This window comes from Microcaecilia unicolor, chromosome 4 (assembly GCF_901765095.1).
Source record: "Microcaecilia unicolor chromosome 4, aMicUni1.1, whole genome shotgun sequence".
In the NCBI taxonomy this organism is placed as follows: Eukaryota; Metazoa; Chordata; class Amphibia; order Gymnophiona; family Siphonopidae; genus Microcaecilia; species Microcaecilia unicolor.
This window is the reverse complement of record NC_044034.1, coordinates 347,624,409-347,646,490: the sequence shown is the minus strand read 5'-3', so window position 1 is coordinate 347,646,490 and position 22,082 is coordinate 347,624,409. Positions and strand designations below refer to the sequence as shown.

Sequence of the window (22,082 nt, the reverse complement as noted above, 5' to 3'; positions counted from 1 at the left end):
CCGTCCTTACTCAATTTCTTGTGTCCTCTTTAATGCTCTTGAGTTTCCTTCTCGTGGTTTGTTGAGTGGAAAACATATTGTCTAGCGAATGATGAACGTGTAATTTTTCACATTTTTTTGTTCTAACTAATGTGTTCCAACTAATGACTTTTTTATGGTAGTACCTTCCCCGAAGAGCTTACATGTTTTTTTCCCCTTAAAATAATTTTTTTGCTTGCTACTTCTGGATTAGATTTCAGAGGTTCTTTCTAGGAACATGCGATATTTATTATTTCCTTTTTTCTTTTTTTCCTTTATTTCTTAATATTTTTTTTCTCTACTTTATTGTACTAGTGTCATGCAATTAACTTTGATACCGATGTCTGGGACTTACATGCATTGAAGGGAATCCTTCAATGGATGACGGTATCTCAATTAGTAAGAGCAGACTTTCATTCCATTTTCGGAGTGACCTGCGGTTTCGGCATTATTACCCACCTATGAGTTACTTGTATAGATGACCGCGGGGTTAATAAAGAGACGTCTAACGACTTTCGTTGCGATTGTGTACAGGTTGACTCGGGTATTTAAAAAGTTTAGAAATGGTTAGTTGTATACGCGGGAGAGCCTAACCTATAAAATTTTTATTTTACTGCGTTGTAGCGCTACGGGTTTGTAGACCATTTAAGGTTCATTGGGGTGATTATGTTGTAGCTAATCAGCGGAAACCTATTGGACCGCTGCTCCTCGACTCAGAGGACCTTATTCGCAGGTTTTTTGGGTTCTTTTTGGGAGTGTTTGCAATGTCCCTTTTTGGGGGCTCTATCATGGCGTTGTAGCCCATGGCCGATGACCGGGAAAAGTTGTTGGCAGGCAAGTTGTAGCTGTCTTTAGAAGCACACTCTGGGGAGTAGTATTTATTAATTTGGGATAGAGTAGCATAAATATATAATAGCTGACACTAGGTATTTATTCACTTATTCACCCACTCTTTAGGTACATCCCTGTTTACTGTTTTTGTCTCTCTCCCTTTTTATGTCACTAGTAGTCAAAGCGTTGAGCTGTCCGCTAATTAGTAATTTTTATTTTGGATCCCTATGTTGGAGTACATTAGCAGATGCGTGAGTATGATTGTGTTATGTCTCTGCATGTTCTACTATCAGGATAATCATTGCATGTTTTTGTAAACTGTTAGCACATTATCATTTTTAGATCTCCTTGCTATCCCTGAAGCTGCCTTGTGAACCACTGACCTTGTACCAGGTTCTAGATCTAATCAATATATATATATATATTGCTAATCTAGTTCATTTTCCTATAGCATATATTAAACCAGCTATTTATTAAGGAATCATTTCTTTAGTTTTAAATTTGTGCTTTAAGGTTACTCTGCGAGATTACCTATCAACTGCAGTGGTAGTAAATCTCAAAGGAGTGTTTTTTTCCAGGATTGTATATTATTTCATTTAAGAAATGTTTGTTTGATTTGTGACATGATGTTTTTGATTTCTGATAAATTGCTTTCACTAGAAATACAAGCACTTTTTAGTTTTAATTTTATAAGTGTATGTCCGTGTATGTGTTCTTTGAAAATTGCATAATTGTTTCAGATATTTCCTATGAAAGGTTCTATATTATATGCCATCTAAAACACTGTTTCTTTGTGATGTTGGTTGAAATAACTAGTGCTGATGTTCACTTCCTGGTTCTCTATTGGGGATGTGTTCCGTAATAATGAATTAACTGTTTTATTTTTTCTTTTCACGTCTTATCTACAACTTTCAAACTTCCTTCCCTGCCTCTTAAAGATTTATGGTTTTAAGACAGAGTTCCAGCATTTCTGGTTCTCAATAGGGTTTCAAGATTAACCCTTGCATAACACAACTAACTGTTAAATCCGAACTAAAGAAATTCAGTTTGCTATTATTTTAAAGTTATGTTCAGAAGAGACTAGCTACAATTGCCAATTTCCTTTTTATTGAGACCCGTACCTATGGAAAACAGATAAAGTAATGACCTTCTCTTCCTCCTTTTCCTCTCCTGAAGTATTAATTCTATGAAGACCAATTCCACCAGCATGAAGTTTTAATACGAAAACTTGAACTTACAGTTTTTGTCTGATGTTTAATCCTATCTTCAGTCACCATAATGTCCAATGCTTGTAGGGAGTAGTAAACTCAAATTAGACACAGGAAGCACCGTTATTTCATGAGTTCCTTAAGACCGAATGATAGAGATTAACCCTTTGTAGTTCTTATTTTCTCTAAAGTTCATCTTTATAAATGCTTTGAACTCAGTATATGATGCAGGAATTCATTACGTGTTTCAGATTTTTAATGACTGAATGGGTTTTTCTGTGATTCTGTGTTATCCTTGCTACTCTTTGTTTAGAATTCAATTTACAATGAAGGCTTACAAGCTGTTCCATTTATCATATGAACATATCCTACTGATCAATTTGTGCATTTATTGCATTAATCAAAATTGTTATTATATCCTTGATTTTTGACTTTTACTAAAATGTTTAAAGAACTGCTTCTATTTGTAAAGCTGCTTATCCTCTGTATTTAAAATATACTCTAAATTGTAAATTGATTCCTGGGAATATATAAGCTTATTTTTAGCTATCCCTCTGAATGTGAATCTTGATATGCTGTCATAATTTAGGGCCCAAATTGTGAAAGCATAGAAAGGATCAGTTTAAAATTTAATATAATTTTTATTTTCCAAATTAGTTCTGAACTGTTACAGAGGACTATAGGTTATTGTCCTTCTCATTTGACCTATTTAAACCTTGTAAAGGTCACGTGAGGAGGCCTCATAGAAATATATAGTTTTTACATCTTTCTTTTCTGATATTGGCTTTTCTCTATCTCTCTAAATATCATATTAAAGGCTGTTGTATTTTCCTAGAGCAGACTCTGACCACAGTGTTTCCTCAGACTCTGCTGACTTCCTGTGCCAGCACCATCAACTCTTCAGAGAAAACTTGTTTTCTACTTGTAATTTGTGATATTATATATTGAGTCTATACTCCACATACTGGTGCACCAAGGAACTAACAATGCATTCTTTGATTTTTTCTTTCTAATGATCCTGTACTAAGATTTAAATACTAGGCATTACTCGTATCTCATCTCAATTTATTAAGTCCTGTAGGTTGAATGAAGACTGCAAATCCAATTCCTGATCTACCGCCTCTATTCCAGTTTAGTACTTCTACTGCAACTGACCTCTGGCAAGAAAAAGGAGCACCAACTTCTCCAATGAGAATTTTCTTTTGTCCAAATGATGTCCTTAATTTAGACCTTCTTGGTTATGCTCTTAAATATTCTGCTATATTAAATATTTTTGCATGCTGCTCATCTTTTCCAGAACATACATGGCACTTTATGTATGAGCTCTCTATTACAACAGACAGCGACCGTGATTCCACAAGATACTTCCAATACCTGGACTAGTTATGAGTTTTAAATTTCTGCACATTGGTCTGCAACTTTGACTATGACTATTTGCTAATCTACCCTTCTTTATTCCATATCTATTGGCGATAGATTGCGATGCATTGCCCTCCATACATCAATAATTGAACATTTACCATCATCTCTAAATTCTAATTGTTTTTTTTGTAATCTTCTCTTTTGTTCCATATACTTTACCATTGTTATTTGATCATGCCTTTGTAATAATTACCAATCTGTCTTGCATTTATGTAAATTGGCTTTTCATTATTGAACCCTTCTGGTTTCCCTTTTGCTTTTGCACCTAATTAGCACTGTTTTCTCCATGTTGACATTGTCTTTCATGTCTATTCAATTCACACTGATTATGCCCACTAAAATATAGCAATGTATCATTCAGGCATACAGTTATTTTGCTTATTCCTTTGCCAGCCTCTGGCTCTTGATGGACTAATTATGATGGTGCATGCCTAGAATAAAGACATGGAAAGATCCCAATTTGTACACCACAAGTATGTCTTCAAAATCTATCCTGGCCCAAATGATGTTAGATCCCCCAAGGTTGTGGCAATAATCTTTACACCTTGCAAACTACTGGACCACAAGTTTACTCAGCCGCAGAACCAGATGTTACATCTCAAGACCGGCAACTTCCTTCAGCAAGCCAGCCTGAAAACCCAGCCCTGTTAGATCTTCCAGATCTTCGTCCAGATTCTTCAGCGCTTCCACCGCCTCAACCATGATCGATGAAAGAGAATTTAGAACTGATACTTAATTTGAGAATTACTGTTGCTGTTATGGACATTACAGATTCATATTTGTTTTATTTTCAGTTTAGCAACAATCCTGTCTAGATATTGAAAAGGTTTTATTTTTATTTTCCTATTATTTCCTTTAATTGTTCTAATTGTTTTTCCACGAGTTTCCCCGTCATTTCTGTTTATGTAATTTAAATTGAAATCGATATTGCTCAGATACAAGGGTAACATCAAACCCTAATACTGGCTCTGATATCATAATGTAGGTGTAAACCCTGTTAGTATCAACCTGTTATGCAATTATTTAACTTTGGTGTAGGCTTACTTAAGCTGCATGTCTTTCTGTAGGTTTGACTAAGCTCCAAGTGGGGTAACGGATATATACAATGCTTCCCATACTTCCAGGTCATTATGCATATGTCAAGATCCATGCATGACCTTGGTTAATATAAAGTTTCCTAGGATTGAACATTTTTGCTGTATGAGGCAACCTCATACTTGCTATCCACTTATTAGTGCTCATGATTGGATGCCAATAATGAGTACTAGTAAGGTCCAAGAATCCCGACCTGTTTAAGGATTCTGAATACCTACAACCTTAAACAGCCTGCAATCTGAATACTAACCACATATTTGTTGAGCCACCATAACAATGCTTAATCAAAACCACTATTCCTTCCGAGGACCACTGAGATACATACATTAGATTATCTCCCCATGTACTATGCACTAGATACAATAGAAGTCATAGAAAGACCTGAAAGTGTTTATTAGTATGATCCACCTGAAATTGCTATTACCCGCATACCTATACTTCATGGGATTTTGTAGATGAACTCATGGTTTTGTTCCAATCATAAAACCTCTCTCACTACAGGTTTGAGTACGCCTCAAGAGAGGTAACATCAAGATTAAGCCCAAGGGGTTGGGTAATATAAAGGGAATTCCATATGCCCAGAAATATACCACCTACGAATGAAGTTTTCTGTCTGGCATAATATCTGCTAGCAACCCATAAGACCAAAACTCCCCCTCTCGTTTGATAGCTTGCCACCTTCTGGAATAGATGATGACGAGCTTGACGAGCTTTGTGTCACCCCTCCTCAGAGGGGGTGACAAGTGGGGAATGTATAATTATACTACAGCAAGATGCCCACCGGAAGGGTGGAAGGCCAGATTTTAGGACTCAGGCTGTAAAAATACCAGCTAGGTTTAAAAATCTATGACTGGCTGAGCAAGGACTTGCTTTTCCTGTAAGTTAATATGTGTCCCCGCTTGGGATCCATCCACTGGAATAGTGGTGGGTCAATTTACATACCTTAAACAGCCTAAACTGGAAAAAAGTACTAAGTAGGCCAAACAGCAAGCAAGTGATTTAATATTTGAGAATCTGCAAAAAGCAGGTCTGAACAATGAGTCCTGATACAAACTTGGTACAAATTTTAAATCCAATATAGCACCTGTAATGAAAAATCAGATGAATAAAATGGAGCTTATTAGTTTTGGTATACAATGATACAGAGGTAATACAGAGTTCATGAGATGGTATGAAAGGTATTGAGATGGTATGAAAAGTATTGCAGCCGGAAGATGTGAAACTGTTATCTCAACGCTTCCCAAAACATGTTGATAATTAGCAGTAGCTGAGAACGGAAGGAGTTGGGTACATCAGACAGCAGACCGCATGGGAAAGTATGATCTCAGAAAGTGAGAAAGATTAGGAGCAAGGTTTCTCACCATTCACTTCTATGGAGAGGATAGAGTATAAAAGAGGAGAGATTTTGCCTTAGTTGAGAGAGTCCTCTCCAAAGCTCCTGTCAGACGGCGAAGCTCTGTCCGGTTGTACCCAGAATCTGTCTGCTGAATGTACCTGATTAAAGTCTGATGTACAAATAAAATCCTTATTCGAAATGATGATTTGTGGGCTTAACTTAATGATGAAAGGCTGTAAGTATAAATGCTTCTGCTGTATCAGGCTATCACTCGCTGCATTATATAACTTGTAACCTAAATCCAGTTTGTCATAAGGCTGGTATCTGTTCCTTGCCAGTGCTGAGAGGCGGACTAATGCGGGTCTCTTAGATCTAACGTCTCTTTCAGTGGCAACTCCTCTTAGAACTTCACAACCCCCTGATTGCCCCAGTTCTAGGGCTATTCAGAGATGGAGTCAGATTAAGGTCATTTAAGCCTTCTTGGGGGGGCTCGGGACCCCTTAATTCACGACAAAAGGTTATTTAAGAGACACTACTGGTATTAAGTGCTGAGAGCAGGGATCATGTACTATTTGAGGCCTGTGCATCAGACAGTGGTGACAGCACTCTAGCTGGGAACACTGGTTTAGATGATAAAGTTTGGTAGTAAGACACAGAGGGGAGCTGGATGCTGGGTTCAGAATGAACTTGGAATCAAGAGAGGAAGACGACAAAAACTGACTTGGATAAGGAGCAACATTCTACAAGTATTCAGGCTTCTGCAGCTGGCACATATTTTTAGTGGCACAAATCAGAAAAAACTAAGTAGACCGATTCAAAATGCTATGGCTTCTCTTTTGACCAACTGCGCTTATTTTGAGCATATTTATTTATTTGTTACATTTGTACCGCACATTTCCCCACCTATTTGCAGGCTCAATGTGGCTTACACAGTACCGTAAATTCGTTCGCCAAGTCCGGTAGAGAACAAATACAAGGTTATGTTGTGGATGAATAAGGTAGGTATCCAATCGGGCCTCATCTGTAAACACTGCATTGATTACCAGTTGTATGGTCAATTGCATTTAACACCGATTCTAATGTTCCAGGCAATATGTAGAGATGTCCCTAGTTATATTCAGGCTATGGTGGCTCCTCAGATATATTCCCAGTTGCTCTAGTTCTCATGCACAAGGTTGTGGAGGAGTGGCCTAGTGGTTAGGGTGGTGGACTTTGGTCCTGGGGAACTGAGGAACTGAGTTCGATTCCCATTTCAGGCACAGGCAGCTCCTTGTGACTCTGGGCAAGTCACTTAACCCTCCATTGCCCCATGTAAGCCGCATTGAGCCTGACAAGAGTGGGAAAGCGCGGGGTACAAATGTAATAAAAATAAATAATAATTCCATTTGTCCAGTATGCCCATCTTATTGTGACACAGGGCAGAGCATTTTCTGAATCTGGGCCATTACTATGGAATTCATTATCTTTGGTTATTCAGATGCAAAGATATTTCCGCCCTTTTTTTTTTTTTTCAAATCTTGCATATTCTGATTGACATCTGAAGTTTGCAGTACAGTTAACATGAGCTACTCTGTAAACCACTCTGGGCAAATGGACTTGTTGGATTAGCGAGTTTTAAGTGCTGTAAGTAAATAAAATAAATGGGCCAACAGATTTTTAGACAGACAAAAAGAAAGCACAACTGGGCCTTCAAGACTGGGACAACAGGAGTCCTTTATTGATATATGACCCGACACGGGCCGTGTTTCGGCGTACACAACGCCTGCCTCAGGGGTCTATTGATAAAACACATACATTGCAATTAACATAGATAATAATAAAAAAAAATAAAAAAGTTATATAAAAAAAGAGAAAGAATATAATATATATATGTAAGCAGCATACTCAAGAACGTTCATGAGTATGCTGCTTACATATATATTACTAGACTTTGAGCCCGTAAAAACGGGCTATTATAGGAAGGGGGGGGTTGAAAGGCCCGCCCCCACCGCCGAGTTCGCCGCTGCCCCTCCCCCTCCCCCTCCGAGTTCGCGCCCCCCCACCGAGCCGTCACCACCCACCTTCCACCCGGCCGGGCCCTCGCTCCGCTATTGAAACAGCGAGGGTCCGGGAACGCAGAAACTGAGCTCTGCTGAGCTGCCGACGTCGGCCTTCGTTCTTCTTCTCTGCCTGTCCCGCCCTCGTGTGACGTAACGTCGTCGAGGGCGGGACAGAGGCAGAGAAGAAGAAGGAAGGGCGATGTCGGCAGCTCAGCAGAGCTCAGTGCTGCGTTCCCGGACCCTCGCTGTTTCAATAGTGGAGCGAGGGCCCGACCGGGTAGAAGGTGGGTGGCAGCGGCGACTCGGGTGGGGGGAGCGTTAGACGGCGGTGTCCCTCCCTCAGCAATGCGCAGTACAGACCCTCTGTGTTCCGCCCCCGTCATCACGTATTGACGTGGGGGCGGGACAGAGAAGGTCTCTACGCATTTGCGAGTGAGTACGGTCACTCGCCGTTTATATGTTTGATATTTTCTCTTTTATTATATACTTTTTAAATTTTAAAAATTTTTTTGTCATGTTAATTGCAATGTATGTGTTTTATCAATAGACCCCTGAGGCAGGCATTGTGTACGCCGAAACACGGCCCGTGTCGGGTCACATATCAATAAAGGACTCCTGTTGTCCCAGTCTTGAAGGTCCAGTTGTGCTTTTTTGAGTCTGCTATTTTGTGTATACTGTTTTACCATCTCTGGTTGCCTTGCCAACAGATTTTTAAACATCATCATCATCTACTATATTATTGAAGAAATCCCAGAAAAAGCAGATACCCTATGCACATGCTGACATCTTTCAAGTGAAGGGAAGAGAAAACCAATCATGGATTGCTCCTGATGTGAAGTGATGGGAGTGGAGTAGCAGCCAGGGGAACCCAGTTCAAATCCCATGTCTGGTCCTTACAATATTGGGCAAGTCACTTAAACCTTCCATTGCCCAGGTACAAACTCAGATTGTGAGCCTTCCAGGAACAGAAAATTACCTACAGTACCTGAATGTACACTGCTTCCATATCCTTCAGGTTTGTAGAAGATATATAAAAAATTATAAATTGGATGCATTTATAAGATACATAAAAGTATTGGATTTACTTTGTCCTCTCAATGTCTGATGTCAGAGTTCAGCTATTCAAATTATTTTTCTGTTACCTAAGTTTCCCACAAGGAACAGGATAAGCCCAGTGTGAAACAGATAATTACCTTCCGTTCATCAACAGTCTTTTGTAATTGCTCTTCTAAAGCAGTTATGTCTGCTCTGCTCCGGTTCTGTAGCTGCTCATACTTTTCTGTTGCTTCTTTAAGTTGCTCTTGTAATACCTGATGCTCTTTTTCAATTCGTAAAATATCTCCCTGGTAAACAAAAGACATTTGTTAGATATGCATGTCATCCAACAGGTGAGAGATGACCAGACCCCGGCAATACTGCTTTTGATCGATGCAGAAAAAGCATTTGACCGTGTGGACTGGTCGTTTCTATTCACAGTAATACAGAGGGTAGGGATAGAAGGGAAGTTTCTGAGATGGCTACAGCTACTATATCAAGCCCCATTGGCAACATTAAAAATTAATGGGGCATATACAAGAATATTCAAACTTCAGCGTGGGACTAGACAGGGGTGTGCGATATCTTCACTTCTTTTCGCCCTATCCCTAGAACCATTAGCCTGTATGCTCAGGAAAGATGGGGAGGTAAAAGGAGTGGTGAGAGGCTGGAGGAAACAAACTTATGCTGTTTGCCGATGATATACTACTGACAATCTCAAAGCCAGAAACATCGGTAAAACGGGTAATAGAACATCTCACACAATATGGGCAACTATCAGGATTTAAGCCCAACTTGAAGAAATCAACCTTTCTAAATCTTACAGTGCCTCCCACTGAGCTGTCGGCCCTTCGGACAGAGTTTCCCTATGTGTGGGCGAACAAGTCTATTAAATATTTGGGTATTCAGATAACGCCGCAGCTGGAGAGGCTCTTTGCAGCTAGCTTCCCCCAGAAAGCAGAAGAACTATTTAGTGAGTTAGATAAATGGGAAGGTCTTAACATATCCTGTAAAGGGCGTATACATGCTATTAAGATGATGTTGCTCCCGAAATTGCTCTACCTGTTCATGGCAATTCCGATCCCAATTCCTACTAGCTTCTTTGCAAAAAACTTAATCGCAAAATGTTTACATATATATGGAGGAAGCGCCCACCAAGAGTGAGGCGAACTATGATGTTTCAAACATGGGAGAGAGGAGGTATGGGAGTCCCTAATTTCTATCTGTATTATCAGGCGGCCCAGATTTGCGTTTTGACAGAGTGGGCCCCTGAGGCATCTAAGAAATGGCTACATTGGGAGAGAGCATGGCTAGGTAGGCGAGAAACAGAGGATATTCTGTGGATACCAGGTGATGAGTTGGCACCCATAATCAAAAAGATGCCCCTAGGGTTGAAGCACCCAATGTGGACATGGTACCAATTGAGGCGGCGCATGTTCCCGAAGAGGAGATATTATCAGCAAACAGTAATACGATGGGCAAAGGGGTTTCCACTGGGGAGATCGGAAAAGGTGTTTGATACATGGGCCCAAGTGGGGTTACGTACGTTCGGTCAAATATGGAAAGATGGGGAAATGACACGCTTTACAGATCTTCAGGAGGAATACGGCCTGATGGAGAGAGACCTTACCTATTATTGCAACCTGCGCAACTTCCTTAAGAAGAAAGCACAGGATGAATTAGACCTAACCGAAACAGCCCTAGAAGTAGCTGTCAATAGAGGAGGAGGCAGGGGAGGGATAACCCGTATATACTTGGCCCTGCTGGGACGGACCGATCCTCAGGTACTATATCAAGCAAAGTAGGAGGAGGTGCTACAGACCACCTATCCTAAAATAGTTTGGAAGGGGAACTAAAAATATTTGCTTAAACCATCCCTAGCACAAACGGTGAATGACAATGGTTTTAAAATGTTATATTGGTGGTACTACACCCCTGACCGGCTACAAAAATTGTACCCGGAAATGGGGCAATGTTGGTGGGAGTGTGGCCACAGAGGCACATTTTACAACATTTGGTGGTCCTGCGAGAAAGTAGAAGTGTACTGGAAAGCTGTAATGCAACTGGCTAATAAGGTTCTACAGAGGACATACCCATGGGGGGCAGAACACTGCCTACTACACTTCAGACCGACAGCAATACCTAGCTGGCAACACAGGCTGGCGATTCAATATTTTGTAGCGGCAAGACTAGGGCTGGCTCGCACCTGGAGGCAAGTGGAACCACCATCACTTCAAGTGGTAAATAGAAAAGTGGAGCACCTTTACCAAATGTCAAAATTCACAGCTATGCGAAGAGGATCCAAGCTGGCCTTCAACAAAATATGGACACTTTAAGAATATAAGAAACAGGCTCACTCACCACCGGGGTAGGGAGGGAGGGTCAAAGTTGGGGACAGGGATAGATTGATATAGAAGCAATATGTAAATGTGCAGTTGGTTGTTTGACATTAAGTATTTGAGAAAATTAAAAAAAAAAAAAAGACATTTGTTAGATCTCCTGAGTCCTAACAACACATGCATTGCTCAGGGAGCTCTGCTCAAGGGAACAAACATGCAACTCTGACATCTTGCTGTCAGGACTCCAGGTTCTCTCGGACTTTGATCTCAGTCTAAACCGCTTTCTAGAGAAAGATAAAGGCACTTTCATTACAAAGAGAACTGTATGTGAATGTGGTTCTTTTTTTTTGTTTGTTTTGGATCTGCAAAAAAAGTCCATCATACTGATCGTTACCACGAGCTATAACTGCATGGAACAGTTAGGCCATCCATCTGTCTGTGGATTTAGCTCACGTCTTTTTCAGTAGTAGCTCAAGCAAGTTACATGGAGGCAGTGATTATCATTGGGGTATCGCAACACCAGGGCAGTGGCAGAGAAGCGCAAGGGTAGACGACGCAGCCGCACAAGCCCCAGTACTCTGCCCTGATTTCTGGAGAGCGGTGTTCCTTCTCTATGCTACAGCTGCAAGCAACGTTTAATATGGATTCCACGTGTGAAAGGAAAAAAAATGTGTGTAGGGCTATACTATCATCTGGCAAAAGAAAATAAAAAGAAACTTTCCTCGGAGGCAAAAACTCACAGAAATAACTTTTTCAGGCGTACCAGAAGCAGAAAGCCTTGAGAGAATCTGTGAGACAATTAGATCAAGGAGTAAAAGGGGCACTCAAGAAGGACAGGGCCATAGCAGAGAGGCTGAATGAATTCTTTGCCTTGGTCTTTACTGAAGATGTAAGAGATCTACCTGTCAGAACAATGAAAAACAGTGAAGGTGACACAAAACACACTAGAACACTGATGTGCCACAAATTGGTTTACTGTAGATCACACTAGACTCGACTCAACATGGGCTGTGTTTTGGCCTATAAGTTTAGTGTATCAATTTAACACAAGTAATGAAAGAACAACTAAGTTCCTATTTTTAATTGGCCAGGAATACAGTTGACCGTCAGTTTATTGTACACTTCAACAGTGGAGCATCACGATGAAACAGCGAACAAAAGATCTACCTCTATCAGAGATGGCTTTCAAGGGTGACGATGCAGAGGAATTAAAAGAAATCTCAGTGAACCTGGAAGACGTACCAAGCCAAAAATCAACAAATTAAAGAGCAGTAAATCAACTAGACCAGATGGTATACATTCTAGGGTATTGAAAGAACTCAAATATAAAATTGTAGATCTGCTGTTGGTGATCCGTAACCCATTGTTAAAATCATCCGTAGTACCTGAAGACTGGAGGGTGACCAATGTAATGTCTATTTTAATAAGGGATCCAAGGTGATCTAGGAAATTACAGACTGGTAAGCCTGACGTCAGTGCTGGGAAAAATAGTGGAAACTATTATAAAGAATAAAATCACTGAACACATAAACATGGTTTAATGGGACAGAGTCAACAAGGATTCAGCCGAGGGAAGTCTTGCCTCACTAATTTTCTTCATTTCTTTGAAGACGTGAATAAACATGTGGATAAAGGTGAGTCGGTCAATGTAGTGTACCTAGATTTTCAGAAAGCTTTTGACAAAGTTCCTCATGAGAGACTACAGAGAAAATTAAAATCATGGGACAGGAGGCAATGTCTTTCTGTTGATGAATAGAAAGCAGAGAGTAGAGTTAAATGGGCAATCCTCTCAATGGAGGATCTGTAATGGGATTGGTGCTATTTAACATTTATTAATGATCTGGAAATGGGAACGATGAGGTGATTAAATTTGCAGATGATACAAAACTATTCAGAGTTGTTAGAACGAATGTGGATTGTGAAAAATTGCAGGAAGATCTTAGAAAGCTGGAAGATTGGGCATCCAAATGGCAGATGAAATTTAATGTGGACAAATGCAAAGAAATGCACATTGGGAAGAATAATCCAAATCATAGTTACCTGATGCTAAGATCCTCCCTTAGGAGTCAGCACCCAAGAAAAAGATCTAGGTGTCATATACAATATGCTAAAACCTTCTGCCCAGTGTGTGGCGTCGGACAAAAAAGCAAACACAATGCTAGGATTTATTAGGAAAGGGATAGAAAATGAGAAAGAATATTATAATGCCTCTATCACTCCATGGTACGACCACACCTTGAGTATTGTGTGCAAACAGAAGTTTTAGGCAGGTATATGCATGTTTGCCCTTGTGAGCACAATTTGGTTACTGCCTTTCCTCTACCCCATGTGTGTACGCAGTGCATATGGCTGTTTTTATGTTGTGCATACTTCTACCTGCACAAAAAATGGGCAGTTAAGTCTGGGGATCAAACGTGAATACAGAATTTTCACTTTCAAATTCTATATGCTGTTTCACAAACATACTTTATTTTTATTTATGGCACTTTTATAGCTGCACTGTGTTTGATGGTTGCATTTTCAAATGGAAACTCCATTAGATGCCCTTTTGAAACGAGCTTGCAGTCTCCTGGTACAAATTACCCATAAGGCTGCAAAATTCTGCATGTCAGTATGAACACTGTTTTCTGCAGGTACTGGGGATGAATTTCTTCTCTTAGTTCAACATTTTTCACTTTTAGCGTATGGAATCTAACTTATTTATAAATGATCTGGAAATGGGAACAAGAAACAAGGTGATCAAATTTGCATATGATAAAAAACATTTAAAGTTGTTAAATTACAAACGGATTGTGGGAAATAGGAGGAGGACTTTGCAAGACAAAAGCTGGGCATCCAAGTTACAAGTGAATTTAATGTGGACAAGTACAAAATGATGCACTTAGGAAAGAATTACCCAAGCTATAGTTACATGATATTAGGTTCTACATTAGGAGTCACCACCCAGGAAAAAAAAGGATCTAAGCATCATTGTGGACACTACATTGGAATCCTCTAAGCTATGTGGTAGTGGCCAAAAAAAAAAAATCAATGCTAGAATTATTATAAAAGGAATCGAGAGTAAGAGTATTATAATGCCTCTATGGTGCCACGGCATGTTGTGCAACTTCCATCCCTACATCTCAAAAGAGAGAGTGGCATTAGAAAACATACAAAGAAGGACGACTAAAATGATAAAAAAAAAAAAATAGAACAACTCCCCTATGAAGGCAGGCTAACAAAATTAGAAGAGATGGCTGAGGGGAGAAAAAAGTCTATAAAATTATGAAGAGTGGAACAGGTGAAATCTTAGCGATGCCGGTATTTGGAGAATAAAACCGGTGCAGGGCGGACTTCTACGGTCTGTGCCCTGAGAAAGGCAGGGACAAATCAAACTCGGATATACATATAAAGTATTACATACCATGTAAAAATGAGTTTATCTTGTTGGGCAGACTGGATGGACCGTACAGGTCTTTATCTGCCATCATTTACTATGTTACTCTTTGGTGTTCTACATGGAATGTTGCTACTAACTGGGATTCCGAAATCTGGTAACTCTTTAGGATTCCAGAATCTTCAGAACTTTTAGTACAAGAACAGTGCTGGGCAGACTTTTACGGTCTGTGCCCTGAGAAAGGCAAGGACAAATCAAACTCAGGTATATATAAAGTATCACATACCATGTAAAATGAGTTTATCTTGTTGGGCAGACTGGATGGACCGTTCAGGTCTTTATCTGCCGCCATTTACTATGCTACTATGTGAACGTGAATCAATTGTTTACTCTTTCAAAAACAAAAAAACAACAACAAACAAAATGAAGACTAGAGGACACGCCATGAAGTTACTGAGTAGCAGTTGGCACAGCTTGGTTTAAAAAAAAGCTCCTGGAGAAAAGTCCATAAACTGTTATTACAGTAGACGTAAGTAAAGCTACTGCTTATCCCTGAGATTAAAGCAGCATGGAATCTACTTTTTGGGATCTGGTTAAAGTACCTATGCTGTGGACTAGTGACTGTTAGAAACAGGGCACTGAGCTCGATTGTCTTTTGGTCTGACCCAGTGTGGAAATTCTTATGTTGTAAAGAAATATTATACATGTTTTACCTCACCCGTATTACAATTAAAGAACAAAAATAAATATAGAAAGCAACCAACAGAGACACCAGGACCCACTGGTCTAATGTGATCCAAGGTCCACTCCTTGAGGTATCAGGATAGCCAATGTCCTATTTGTCCAAGGCACCGTTAGACAACAAGTCAAACACAAAACTGCATTTGCTTACCTGTCGTGTTTCATACGGATGAAAAGCATCTGTATTAACTTCATGATCTTCTAACTCTTTATCCACCTGGACAAAATATAAAAGCAAAGTTTGTGGAAGACTAACATTGCCTGTGTAGGTTAAAAAAATTAATTTAAAAGTTTGTACAAATTCCTGAGGAAAGGCCCATATATTGTTATGAAGATAGATCTGGGGGGGGGGTGGGTTAAAGCATATCGATTACACTTTCATTTCCCAGAGGAATGGTTTGGGAAGAGTTTGGAAACAGTTGCTTAGAGCCTGGAGTATATCTATATACATCTACTCCTGGCTCTAAGCATATATTATATATATTTCAAAATTTTGGGAGAAGTTCCTATTTTATAAAAGCAACAAAGGAATACATGCGCTTTTATAAAATAGGCATGTATGCCTTTGTTGCTTTTATAAAATAGGAACTCCTCCCAAAATTTTGAAATCCCAAGAAGAGAACGTACTGTTATAAAAATCGAACAAACAAACCCACACCTCTACAAACAAATTTAGCACTATGAACAGGTGGGCACTGCTCTCTATCAATTATCAATATACTAGTAAAAATGGCCCGTTTCTGGCGGCAATGAAACGGGCGCTAGCGGGCAGGGGACTCCCTTCCCCTCCCCTTACGCGTGTCTCCCTGGTGGTCTAGAGGTACCTGTTCGGTGGGGGCAGGAAAGAAAGAGCCCCCTCTTTCCTGCCCGTAGCGGTGGTGGTAGCATCCTTGCTACATCGTGTGGGAGTCCGGCTCTCGGCGTTTCAAAATGGCCGCCCAGAGTTGAAATCTCGCGATGCAGCTTGAACTCTCGGCGGCCATTTTGAAACGCCGAGAGCCGGACTCCCACACGATGTAGCAAGGATGCTACCACCACCGCTACGGGCAGGAAAGAGGGGGCTCTTGGGCAGCTGGGATTTTTTGGAAGGGGAAGAGTAAGGAAACACGCGGAGCGTGTTTCCCTACTGCTCCCCGTGCGTTAATTAGCCTTGTTTTCGTATTGCGCCCTCGACGTCATCACGTGGCATGAAGATGTTGTGTGGCTTCACCACCATGAAACCACGAACCGGTGTGTGAGTGTCTTCAGTGACGTCAGTGTCCTCAGAACCTTGAGGTTGCGTTTTATTATAGTAGAAAAGGATGGGAGATCTTCAGTAAGAACCACCATGACTGCTTAACCGCCACTATGCTATTGCCCTAGTGGAACACGCCACATTACCAGTGCTGATTGGCTTAAGCAAACATCGTGGGTCTACAACCCCCAAGCAATATCCACCGTCCAAAATGAATTTGTGTCATATCAAACAAAAATTGTGCTGTCAAAAAAAACCTTTTGTGGCAATGGTGTATATATACAAACCAGTTGAACTCTGTAGGAACGACAGGCGAGTTGCATTTGGTTCCTGAAGCAGTTGTTGAAACATGGCAGCTCGTTGAACCTGTGTCAGGATTAAGCCTTTATTCCAAGTTGTGGAGATAAGAGCCTTTTGGCATTTGTTTTTTTGTATTTTTATGTATATTTTGTTTGTTTTGTTAGCACAGTGATTCTGGATTTATTTGGGCTATCTTCCAAAAGGTATCTCGAAACCACCACTTTGATTTCCTTTTGTAGTTAAGTTTGAGAAAGTTTCATTCTAATGATGTCATTTTCCAGAAATCTGGAGAATGGTGGCTACTGGCAGCATAAAACACTGCCGTGTCATCATTGAATTAACACACAGTGCTTATATCTTTATTCAGACACTCTGAAGAGTTTCATCCGGAGTATCTGTCACCACCAGCGCCTTTGAAGCAGTTTCAAAACGAAACCTGTGGCGTCTGGTAACAGTGAAAAGCAAATGGGGAAAATATGTGGCTGCGAAAGGATCAGATGCATCTTGAAACAGCAACTTGTTTATAGACTGCATGGAAAAGCAAACAAAATGCTAGGAATTATTAGGAAAGGGATAGAAAATACGACAAGAAATATTATAATACTGGCATTGTGTGCAATTCTGGTCGCAGTATCTTTAAAAAGATATAACAGAATTAGAAAAGTTTCAAAGAGGGGTCCCCTAAATGATTAAGGAGATGAACTCCTCTCATACAAGAAAAGGCTTAAGAGGTTAAGACTCATCAGTGACAGCTGAGGGAGGATATGATAGAGGTCTACAAAATATTGATCTAGAAAAAGCACATAAATTTCCTTACTCTTTCAAAAAGTACAAAGACTAGGGGACACTCAATGAAATTACATGGAAATACTTTAAAAACGTACAGAAAGAAATATTTTTTCACTCAACGAATAGTTAAGCTCTGGAACTCTTTGCCGGAGGATGTGGTAACAGCAGTTAGCATATTTGGGTTTAAAAAAAGGTTTAGACAAATTCCTGGAGGAAAAGTCTACAGTCTGCTATTGAAACAGACATGGGGAAGCAACTGCTCGATCCGGGATTGGTAGCATGGAATTTTGCTGCTAATTGGTTTCTGCCAGGTACTTGTGACCTGGCTTGGCCACGGTTTGGAAAACAGTATACTGGGCTACATGGACCACTGGTCTGACCCAGTATGGCTACTCTTAAGTTCTTACCAGAGACATGCAGTCATGACTATCTGTGCATCCCTTCACCCCTAGCAGTATCAAAAGGTGCAAAATCAAAAGTGTCATAAGCACCTCTGGCCAAATATTTTCTGCACTCCAACTGTTTAGTGGCTAAGTGGTGAAGCTCTGTGGTCTGCTCAAGAGGGAGCACTCTGCAAGACTAGACGTACTGCGCACTAAAGATTTCAAGTATATGCGCGTGAAAAATCTGGTAGGACTGGATGCAGTTGAGCATCGAGGCCTGATAAAACTTCCTCCCGAACAAATCCAGAGTCTGAGCCTCTCTGTTTAGAGGAGCAGAGGCATGAGACTTAGAGCTCCTGGCTTGCTAGAGAGCGGATGTGACCATTAGAGTGTGGCAAGATAATTGCACCCTCTCGAATTCGAGAGCTTCCTGGATACGATATTGACTGCCCACTTTTTTCGGTACCACTTGCACTGAGGAGGGAGAGTCCCAATTTTTCATCAGTACATCTTTAAGGATAGGATGTAACAGAATTTTTACCCCTTCCTTAGGAGGAGATTCATAGTCTAGGACAGATAACCATCTCTGCTTTAGGCTCCTCCTCCATCTCCAATTTAAATGGAATGGCCGAGACTTTCAGGAGATTTACATCTCTTGAAGTGGAAAGGAGTCCAGGTTCAATTCCTTATCATAGCCCAAATGGGAGGAGGGCTTCTGTATCTGCCCTGGGCTAGTGGATACATGTCTGTGCCTCTGAGGGTACCGAGGGACAGCCCTACTTTTAGGTTCTGGAGAAGCTCCATAAGCAGATTTGAGGACTCAGGAAGAAGTTGAGGCTGAGGAAACAGCGAGCCCTCCAAAACCCACCACAAACTCACTGTAGCCACATCTAGGTGCCCACCTTCACCCGTAAGGACTATGGTAGTGGCGTACAATTGCGGGTAGTGGGTTTTGGGGGCTCAGCACACAAGGTAAGGGAGCTAATAAGTACCTGGGAGCATTTTATGAAGGCCACCGCAGTGCCCCCTAGAGTTCCCGGTTGGTGTCCTGGCATGTCAGGGGGACCAGTGCACTACAAATGCTGGCTCCTCCCACGACCAAGTGGCTTGCATTTGGCCGTTTTTGACATTGACGTCTTTGGTTTTCAAAATCATCGAAAGTCAGCAACGTCCATGACTAGGGACGGCCAAATTTAAGGCTTTAGACGTCTGACGGTATTTTCGAAACGAAAGATGGACGTCCATCTTTTTCCAAAAATACGGGTTTCCCCGCCCCTGGATTTCGCTGTTTTGCAAGGACGTCCAAATTGCAACTTGGACATCCCTTTCGAAAAATGCCCCTCACTGTCACTCTCCACCCCAGAGCATAAGAATTACCAAAATACAACCATAAGCCATCTTCAAACTGACTGACTGTACAGAAGGAGTAATTATGCAATCTCTCTACAGCTGAACAGAGGCACTTCTGTGTTTTGTCTTACCTGCACAGCTACCATCTTGGTAAACACACTCCTTTTCCTTGAAGATGTTTGTCCTTTTGTGTCTGCACAATATGCCGATCTGTTATAATTAATTCCTGTAGAGCTATTCTTATCTAAAGCCAAATCAACTTCATGAGAGTTGTCGCTGGACTCTAATAATGTCTTGTGCGTGTCTTGATGTGCTGTTGCTGAATTAAGTTCAGGATAGTTTGATTCATGCTTGCTGTTATACATAGATCCTTGTTCACAATCAGTCTCGTTACTGTTACCACAGGTCACAGTGCACGAGGAATCAGGAACCACTGGCAACATGTTGTCCCTTAGATAATAAGCAGGCGTGATATTTGGTACAGACACACAAATATTGGCTGGTATGGATGGCTGCTGTAATCCATTTAAATAAAGGTCTTGTATTATGCCAGGCTGAGGCTGTGTATGGCAATAAGGAATTGGGGAACAAGCAGTGACTGGTATAGCTGTAGAACTGGTTGATGTAAGCGTACTGGTTACTGCTAAATAATAAGGTTTATTAATAAAGTTAGATACTGGTTTAAATTCCTTGGCAGCTGGGTTTAACTGCACTCTTATGCCTGAGCTGTTTTCTTTAGTGAAGTCACAAGGCTGTGAATAAAATGGATCCTCGTCTCTGGCAGACTCCTCTGTTTTAGCGGGGATAACTGTGGTCTCGTCAAGAAGGACTACATGCTTCATCAGCCCGATCAATTGGCCCACCATAACAAATCGGAGTGACTCCAGAAGGAAAGTCTGTAGCCCACCGGACTCCTCCACCAGCATATGAGTCTCCACAGGGAAATGTTGATATTCACCCACCAAAATCGGATCATCGATTTCCAAGGGCCCATACTCTTCTAAGATCTGTGAGAAATAACTTGGAAGAAAGAGAAGAAACAGGGAAACAAGTTCAGAAACCCAGTGTGCTGACAAAATATTCATTCTCTATGACCATCTGCCAAGGTACTGATAAGTACCAATACCTCAGCCTAATGGAAGAATTCAAACTAACACTGTAAATTGATATCAATAAAACCTCCAATAAGCCAGGCCTTTAGTATTTTTATTTATATGAAGTAGTATGCTTGCTGTGTTAGTCCACTTTTAATATTTATAAAAAAAAAAAAAAAAAAAAAAAAAAAAGGTGACACCTTTTTATAGGAATAATATGTTTTCTAACTAGTTTTCAGAGGTTAAAATTTCTTTTAAAATCAGAACAGTATTGTTCTCTCTCTCTCTTTTTTTTTTTTTTTACTGTCCTGACTTGAGGAAGGAGATTTTAACCTCTGAAAAACTAATCAGAAAATGTAAGTTAGTCCAATAAAAAGGTATTATCCTATATTCTTATTTTGATTTAGCTCATGCCTTTTCACTGATAGATAAGTTTGGATTTCTGAATGGCCAATTATACTTTCTTATGCTCCCTCATTTAAAGTTTCCCCCTCCTTCATTCTCTGGTTCTCTCTCATACGCATTTCCCATTGCTTTCTCACACACACACTCTACCACCTCTGTTCCTATGTCTCTCTTTCTCAAAACATTTCTCCTTCCAAATCATCACACACACCTGTTTCTCTCAGCCCTACATCCACCTCCAATCTCAGTCACCCCTTGTTACACTTTCACTACCAATGGTTGTCAAATATATTCTGCATCAAAACCTCCAGTCTATCACAACCCAATATTAGCTTTGGTTTCTATTCACACATACTCTCCCCCTCCCATACCCCCCTGGTTCTCTCACCCATCTACTCTTTTCTACCATTTCTCTTACCAGCTCTTGTGCCCTGTACTTTCCTGCCACACACTTACATAAAACTTACCACCCCACATAGTTTTGTCACCACCCCACTCTGGCCCTTTCACCTCTTTTACTTTGACAGCTGCAGCCCTAGTCCTTGCCCTCTCACACCTGCTCAAGAACACATGGCAGCAGTGAGATGGGTATGAAAATGTCAAATAATCAAAGTCAGGGACATAGCGGAATTAGAATAGGTTCAAAAAAGAGTGACCAAAATGATAAATAGGATAAAACTCCTCTCGTATGAGGAAAGGCTAAAGAGGTTAAGGCTCTTCAGCTTGGACAAGAGTTGGATGAGGTCTACAAAATCCTGAATGGATCGATTTTTTTTTGTTCCAAAAATACAGACTAGGGGACTCACAAGAAAGTTACATGGAAATACTTTTAAAACAAATAGGAGGAAATATTTTTTCATGCAACAAATAATTAAGCTCTGGAACTCTTTGCCGGAGGATGTGGTAACAGCAGTTAGCATATCTGGGTTTAAAAAAAGGTTTGGACAAATTCCTGGAGAAAAAGTCCATAGTCTGCTACAGAGACAGACATGGGAAGCAACTGCTTATCCTGGGATTTGTGGTATGGAATGTTGCCAAGATTTGGGTTTCTGCCAGGTACTTGTGACCTGGCCTGGCCACTGTTTGG

At 40.6% G+C, this 22,082-nt stretch overlaps 1 protein-coding gene across 1 annotated transcript in view; it reads right to left on the bottom strand.

Moving 5' to 3' along the window:
- Positions 1-22,082, bottom strand: part of LOC115469500 (E3 ubiquitin-protein ligase TTC3-like) — a 299,116-nt gene that overhangs the window by 65,919 nt on the left and 211,115 nt on the right. Inside the window, exons 31-33 of the mRNA XM_030202218.1 lie at positions 19,628-20,516; positions 15,592-15,657; positions 9,143-9,292 (exon numbers count right to left, since the gene is read on the bottom strand). Coding sequence (XP_030058078.1) covers positions 9,143-9,292; positions 15,592-15,657; positions 19,628-20,516 — 1,105 coding nt within the window. The remainder of the gene's footprint in view (positions 1-9,142; positions 9,293-15,591; positions 15,658-19,627; positions 20,517-22,082) is intronic.